General features: G+C 43.5%; 1 protein-coding gene across 1 annotated transcript; it reads left to right on the top strand.

The window, feature by feature from the left end:
• The first annotated feature begins 949 nt into the window (after positions 1 to 949).
• Positions 950 to 7,572, top strand: ECHDC2 (enoyl-CoA hydratase domain containing 2). The gene is made up of 10 exons (XM_032697168.1): positions 950 to 1,034; positions 2,282 to 2,349; positions 2,928 to 3,015; positions 3,530 to 3,616; positions 4,640 to 4,732; positions 5,360 to 5,416; positions 5,790 to 5,977; positions 6,404 to 6,454; positions 6,780 to 6,827; positions 7,304 to 7,572. Exons 2-10 carry the CDS (start codon positions 2,299 to 2,301, stop codon positions 7,379 to 7,381), a joined length of 741 nt encoding a protein of 246 aa, XP_032553059.1. The 5' UTR covers positions 950 to 1,034; positions 2,282 to 2,298; the 3' UTR covers positions 7,382 to 7,572.
• Positions 7,573 to 7,688: the final 116 nt, after the last annotated feature.

Below are 7,688 nucleotides of genomic sequence, written 5' to 3'. Positions count from 1 at the left end.
TGGCCATCCCTACAGCCATCCTGGCCTATTCCCCCGAATCTCCCTATCTGGTTGACTCATCAGACGTTTTTCCAAAGTGGAGCTGGAAGGACGCAAGTCTCTTCGTGGCCAGAGAAAGGCAACAAAGCTGGGGAAGGGTCTGCAGCGCGTGTTCTATGAGGAGCGGCTGAGGGAGCTGGGGGGGCTCAGCCTGGAGAAAAGGAGGCTCAGGAGGGACCTTCTCTCTCCCTACAACTCCCTGACAGGAGGGTGGAGCCAGGTGTGGGTCGGTCTCTTCTCCCTTGTAACAAGCAATAAGACGGGAGGACATAGTCTTAAGCTGTGCCCGGGGAGGTTTAGGTTGGACATCAGGAAGAATTTCTTCCCAGAAAGGGTGATTAGACATTGGAGTGGGCTGCCCAGGGAGGTGGTGGAGTCATCGTCCCTGGAGGTGTTTAAGGGAAGACTGGACATGGTACTCAGTGATGATTCGTGACGGACTCGATGATCCCAGAGATCTTTTGCAATCCAATTGATTCTGTGATTCTTTTCCTTCAGAGATGTCTTCAGGTCCGTCACTTGAAGGGATCATCCTCTTTTCCTGAAATGCTGGATGGGTTCACGGTGAAAACTGAACGTCTGACCTTCATCAACCCACTCTTCCAAGAGTCCTTCCTCTCCCCTCACGGTGCCATCCTTGAGGATCTCCACGGCTCCGTCACGGGACAGAAAGGAGGTCACCTCTTGCCTTCCACAGATATCCAGGCGGCATCTACCTTGTTTTCCACCGCACGGGTCCTCACTTGTCAGTAACCCTTCCACTCCAGCGGGCTGTCACTGTGTCACTGACTCCTCTAGGTCCTCCTTAAAGGCGGCGCGGCCCGTCCCGTGCCCCGCGGCCCTAGAGCGGCCCCAGAGCGGCCCCAGAGCGGCCATGCTGCGGCTGGGCCGGGCGGTGCCCGCCGCGCTGCGCGGGGCCCGCCGAGGGACCCCCGCGGCCCAACCGCGCCGGGGCGCGGAGGTGCTGGTGGGCTCGGCCGGCGGCGACAGCGGCGGTGAGTGCCCGGGGACCGGCGCGGTGACCCGGTGCTGCAGGGAGGGCGCGGGTTGAAGCCAGGTCGTCCGTCGTATCCTAGCTTTCAGTTATGTCTTGATACTTGTTTCCGAGAACGCTCCTGCCAAATGAACAGCTAGATGCATATTCTTAAGTTATGTGTGCAGGAGAGCTCAACGCAGGAAGTTCTGGTTTGCATACCTTAGATTTTTCTGATATCAGCAATGTACAGCGCTTAAGGTAGGACAGGACCTGGGCATGTCTGTGCACATTTATGCATGAGAGCCAGTAAACAGTTTGAGTTTTGGTTCAGATTGCCAATGGATTTACTTTCTGTGCAACTATTGCAAGAGCTCCTAAACACCTCTTGGTAGTTTTGCTAGTTACATACCCGTGAACAGTTCCCACAGCTGTGTCTTTTGCTGGTGCTGCTGTCACCTGTGTCTGGTTCAGTAGCTGGCCCCTGGCACAGGCAAAGGAATACACACGTGCAAGGTACAGCTGTGCACCTACAGCAGCAGCAACAGCATCTTAGAACGTTCGTGCCTTGGAAGTGAGCAGAAGTCCAGCCAAGGAAACGGGATAGATCTTTTTTTCTTTCCAAAGCACAGAGAAGCCATTGGATAATAATTTACAAGTCACAAGTGCAAGGGAGAAGTAGATACATCTTTTGGCCTTATTTTTCTGCCTGGACTTAGGAACTTTTAGTGGAGTCTTTTCCACTGATGAGCTTATTAAGTTTAAATAAAATGGAGCTGCAATTTCCTAGCGGTTCTGGAACATGAACTGAGAGTGACCAGTCTGTGCTGTTCTCATGCCAACAGCAATCCCAAGAGAATTTTCTTCATTAAAGAAATGTACTTGAACATAGTAAGACTGTACAATAAAAACTAAATTAAGTAACATTCAAAAGAGAAATCTAAGATGGATCGTTTGGGTTTTGGTTTGTTGGGGTTTTTTTCCCCATTTCTGCAGTGATTCTAAGACATATGTTCTTGGATGTTGTGTTGATTTTTCAAAGTCTTAAAGTATTTACAGTGCTGCTGAATTTTACAGTTTTTCTGCATAATTGGGTTTTGTAGACATGGTGTGCCACCTCTACTTTTCAAATAACTGATTGGTTTAGAAAATACCTTACATGCATTTTCAGGGAAGAGAAGATGCAGCACATGCAGATATTGTTCCCAGCTGAATTACTGTGTCAGAGAACTAAATGAAGTATAACTGAAATTGTCTCCTATTACCAAGGTATTGCTGAAATCCTAATGAACCGACCCCACGCGAGAAATTCACTGGGAAAAGTATTTGTAAACGAAGTGAGTATGGGCCTGGCCTGTAAGTGTGTTTGGAATTGTGATCAATAACCAACTGCAGTAAGAATAGTTGTAGGAAATGTAAACCAAAATCTTATCCCTTGCTGAAGGTCAGTGGAGAAAAAGGGATTGTGATAGTTACTGCAGTATCTCAGATGTGGACTGGACAGAGATACTGGAGTTATTGAAGTTAGCTAATTTAATTTAATTTAACTCAGATGCAAGTTAATGTCCTTACTTGTGCAATTACAACAAAAACATACTCATTGTCACACCTTAGCAGGTGATCTGTTCAAAGACAATACATCCTCCAGAAAGTCCAGCTCATGCCTTGACAGGAAGGGGAATGAGTTTAAGGTACAGCAAAGGTTCATCTCTGAGTGGAAGGAAAAAAGAGATGGGGAAACACATCATTCTGAGGCTGTCATGGAAAGATCCTGCTGGTTCCACTTACATGATTTCCAGAAATATCCTGGCACCTGCAGGGCAAAAAGAAAACCCTTGTATCATATATTATTAGGAGCTTGCTCTAATTTATGCCTGAAGTTTTTCCCCCCTTGTCTGCCCTCCCTCCCTCGTAGCTGTTCAGTGCCCTGGAGCAGCTCCGCTTCGATGAGAAGGTGCGTGTGGTGGTGTTCAAGAGCCAGGTGAAAGGTGTGTTTTGTGCAGGTGAGTAACAAAGGCTCTGCAAACTGTGCTCAGAAAACATGATGGCTCTTGGGACTGTGATCAGATCAAGCAGAAAATGTGTGCTAAAAGAAAAATAGGCAATTTTTTGTGTGGCAAATAACAACCACATTGTTCTCTCAGCTGTCTTTGTCTTGGCTTCCATGATGAAGACGTGTGTGACAGAGTGAGCCACACAGGCTGCATGGTGCCACTATTTGTTTTCCATTTCTTCAAGCACAGCTGCTCTGGTATTGGAGTTCTTCTTTCCAGTTTTATGGATTGTCATCCTTACATACAGTGGTTGGTGTTCCTCTGTGGAAAGGGCACAGAGGAGCAGCCCCCATTGCTGCAGCCCAAGTGTCCACACTCTGACCTCCCCTGACCTTACTTAACCTCTACAGAATGCTGTAGTTCAAAACTTCTGAAATGAAATGGTCTGTCCTCTGAGAGGGACAGGAGGGAACACAGTTTGGATGTCTTTTCCTGGATTCTAACCTTTCTCTCCGTTATTTAGGAGCAGACTTAAAGGAACGTGCAAAGATGGATGATGCAGAAGTTGGACTGTTTGTTAGAAGGCTGAGAAATCTCATGGATGAAATAGGTAAAGGATTATTTCAGTTGGAAAAGTTATCCCAGACTACCTGTAGTGAAACATGCTGTAGGAGGGGATAACCAGCAGGTTATCCATGTAGGAGTTGCTTCCCAAATGATTCCAGCTTATGCCTGAAACAAAGATCTGGTAAAATACTAACTCTCCTGCTGCCACTCCCAGGACAAGATGCATTTCAGTACTGCCTTACCTACAACAAGAGCAGTGCACACACATGGGTGTAATAAATAAAATACCTGCTATGGCAAAGCATTTATATCCAGTTCTGTGGAATCCTAGGGAGGCAGTGCTAGACAGTGTGAGCTGTGCTGGTTGTCCCACTTCCAGTACATGCTCTGAAACTCTCATGATATGGCAATGCCCTAACAACATGGATTTGAATCTCTGAATGGATTTGCTAAATGGATTTGTGGAATGTTTGGGTTTGTATCTACAACTCCTCCACTCCTCTTCTTTATTTTTTTTTTCCGAAAGGAATATGGACTCATGCAATTGATTTTCTTCCCTATTTATGAATTATTCTGCTCTCACTAGAGAGAAAAACCAAAGTGAAAGCTGACTAAAATACCAACCAGAGTTGCAGTAATTAAAAAACCCACAGGAGCAGTCAGGGAGGGGTGGTTACAGCACAGAAGTGGCACATGTCTGAAGTTTGCATCCAGCTCCCAGAATATTTGGAAGGTTATCAAGCAGATAATCTCCAGATACATCACGTTGCTCAACTGTGAGGTAACAACAGTGTTTACCAAGTTCAGGAGCCTTGGCTGACAAAAACACCAGAAAAACTGATCCTTGTGACAGTGACTTGGGATGGCATCTTTGCTCTGACTGTTGAACTGCACCAGCTGGACACTGATGTGATCAGTTTGCAAGGAGACAGTTCACCCTGTTTTGTGTTGCAGTAGAAAATGAGTTCTTGGGCACTTTTGGACTAAAAGCTTTAGAGTTTAAGGATTCAAATTCCAGAAGAGAACTTCTGGAACACAAGTGTGTAACCTGTGCTGTGTTCTGCAGCTGCCCTGCCTGTGCCCACGATCGCTGCCATCGATGGCTACGCGCTGGGAGGGGGACTAGAACTGGCCTTGGCCTGTGACCTTCGAGTGGCAGGTTGGTGTTGCTCCATGTAGGAATCCTCCTGCAATCAGTGACTATATTTTAAAGAGAACTTACATGATTGAGAATGGACTGTTAATGGAATCCAGAAGCTTGAGAGGAACTTAAAACAGTTCAGGAAATGAGGAAGCATTTGTTCAGAAATTGTGACGTTTGGTTACTATTCGAAAAGCAGTTTCCATGCTTAAAAAGTAAAGCCTATTTTTAGGTAAGATTAGGATTCCTTTAGAAAATTTTATTAGTAGAATTAAACAGTTATTGGAATGTAACTCTGGATCAGCACTCTGGCTAGATCTAACCTTCCCAGTTTAAATCAGTTTGGACTGGAAGATTTCCTTTTTCTGTTTCTGTGCTTCCATCCATTACATTTTATCTAGTATGGACACAAGATTCATTGTTCTAGATAAAACTGCTACATTGGGCTAAGTAGCCATACCACACATCCCCCATGGCACTTGAGATGGACATTGGTGAAACACTGTAGTACTCACTTTCTGGCTGCTTGGAGAAATGGAGTTCCAGTTCAGTATTGCCAGTTGGTAGTTTTATCATTCAGTTCAGTATGGAAAACTTGTTATACAAATCAAAAAGTAACTAACCCTGCATTTATTTTTTTAATAGCTTCATCAGCTAAAATGGGCCTTATTGAGACCACACGAGGACTTCTTCCTGGAGCAGGTGACCTGCACTCAATCTTCAGTCTCACTTTCTCAGCTGTACAGTAAATATTTTGCCATTAGAGCACTTTAAGCGTTTTGGATGCAAATTAGAAGTAGCATCTTACAGTGATGCAGGAGATCTATGAATCAACAGTTCTGTCCCAAACCCTGTCTCAGACTTACTCTGAATTTAGGAAAGTCCCTTTACACCTTTTCTTGTTTATCAAAATACTCAAAAGGGAGCTTTTCAGATGCCTTTAAAAATGTTGACATAGTCAGCTAGTGGTTATATGATGCCTTTATTTTTTAAACCTCCTGGTTTTATAAGGAGACAGAATACTAGGGGGGCATTTCTCAGAAATGAGAAAAGGTGTTTTCACTGTTATCCTAAGGTGGAACCCAGCGCCTGCCCAGATGTGTTGGAATAGGTCTTGCAAAGGAACTCATTTTCACTGGCAGACAGATTGATGGACAACAGGCCTTCTCCATGGGCTTGGTAAATCACTCAGTGCCACAGAACAGCGAGGGAGATGCAGCTTACCAGAGAGCACTAGCTTTGGCTAAAGAAATCCTTCCCCAGGTAAGTGTGGTGTTCATGCGGGCAACGTAAAGACAGCAAACAACAACTGAAATTCCTTCCTGTGAAATACTGAAGTCTTGGTTCTTCATGTTTAAGTCTCTTAACTGTCCTTTGTGAATGCAATTTCTGTAGGAACAAGCATTAACATCCAGCTGATTAACCCACAGGACAGTTTTACCCCCAGCTGCAGTCATGCAGCCCTGCAGGACACATTGAAACCTTTCACCATGTACAGATGTGAACTGCAGAAAACACCAATTTTTAAATTTTTTTAAAAATACTTACTAACTTGCTGCAAATTTTTGTAGACTAGAAGGTCATTTGGAGCGAGATAATGACATAACAATTCCTATATTATGAATGAATGTGGCTTTAATTATTTTAAATGTTTGTTGTAGTTTGATTTCTGTTTTTTTTTTAATAAAGGCTCCATTTGCTGTGAAAATGGGAAAACTGGCAATAAACAGAGGAATGGAGGTAATAAATTTTTTTTTATAAATATTGAGGTGAATGAAGCAAACGAGCAGCTCTTACAAATTACTACAGTAAAAATGTTCAGAACAGATGAGTTATAATCCATGTTTAGACCAGGCATTTAAAAAGCCATTGCAGAGGTTTTAAAGATTTTCTTTAAAGATAAAATTAGTAGGGCAGAATTTCTCTTCTAGTCACTAACACTGCAGTTCTAATACAGGAGTGAAGGTCACTCTGTACTACAAGTGAATGTTTATTGATTTGAGAACTATGAAGAGCTTTGAGGGCTGTACTTCAGACAAATCTCACCCTTCCCTCTCATCCCCAGGTCGACATTGCATCAGGGATGGCTATTGAGGGGATGTACTATGCCCAGGTAGGTTACCTTCAGAATTCATTCCTGAAAGGAACAACTGTATTTTAATTATAGGATGAGCTTTACAAGTGGTTTTGGTTTTGACAAATTAAAAATGATTCCTCCTGTGAGGAATCTTCTTTGTGCCAAGTTTTGAGAGCATGCACCTGTCTTAGCTAATGGAAGAATACAGTACATTATCTTATTACAATATAATGTGCCTCTCAGTGTATTTTAAGATGGTAAAGCATTAAGTTTAGGGAAAACTGTTTTCCTATATAGTTCTGTGGTCTTTGTCTGAGATGCTTTGCTTGTGAGTTACTCTAGAACCCAGTCTCTATTTTCCTAATCGCAAAAAGTGGAAGTTGGGACTGAATGTATTGACAGAAAAGCAATCTTAGTCTTACACCACTACTGCCAAATTAGCCAGGACTTAAAAGCACATCTACTTGTCAATGGAAAACATACCATTTGCTTTGCTTTTCTTTTTAATATAGAATATTCCCACAAGAGACCGTCAGGAAGGGATGGCTGCCTTCAGGGAGAAACGACCACCGTGCTTTATCGGCAAATAACACTTTCTAGCTTCCCCTTGATTTTTGGAAAGTAAAGTAGGACTGAAGAGCACCCACTGATTTCTTGGGGATAATTTTTATGACACCATTCTGTGCACTTAACCCCTTGCCTTGGACTGCATTTCTGAATACTCCACTGGATCATTTTTCTGTACTAATCTTCCAATAAAGATTTAACTTTGTACACCTGATCCTTAAAGCACGTACATCTTCAGTCAGTGTTGCTCTCACACAGATGTCAAGTAAGGAATATGGAGAAGCTTTGGCTCACCATAAAGAAATTTAAAAAAAAAAGGCAGAAAACATG

The sequence above is a fragment of the Chiroxiphia lanceolata genome, chromosome 9, assembly GCF_009829145.1.
Source record: "Chiroxiphia lanceolata isolate bChiLan1 chromosome 9, bChiLan1.pri, whole genome shotgun sequence".
NCBI lineage: Eukaryota > Metazoa > Chordata > Aves > Passeriformes > Pipridae > Chiroxiphia > Chiroxiphia lanceolata.
This window is presented reverse-complemented; position numbering and strand designations above follow the sequence as displayed.

Coding starts and splice junctions, on each gene's coding strand:
- ECHDC2 (XM_032697168.1), top strand. CDS start 2,299: ATGAACCGACCCCACGCGAGAAATTCACTGGGAAAAGTATTTGTAAAC. Junction 3,617..4,639: donor AAATCTCATGGATGAAATAG/GTAAAGGATTAT, acceptor TGTGTTCTGCAG/CTGCCCTGCCTGTGCCCACG. Junction 6,828..7,303: donor AGGGGATGTACTATGCCCAG/GTAGGTTACCTT, acceptor TTTTTAATATAG/AATATTCCCACAAGAGACCG.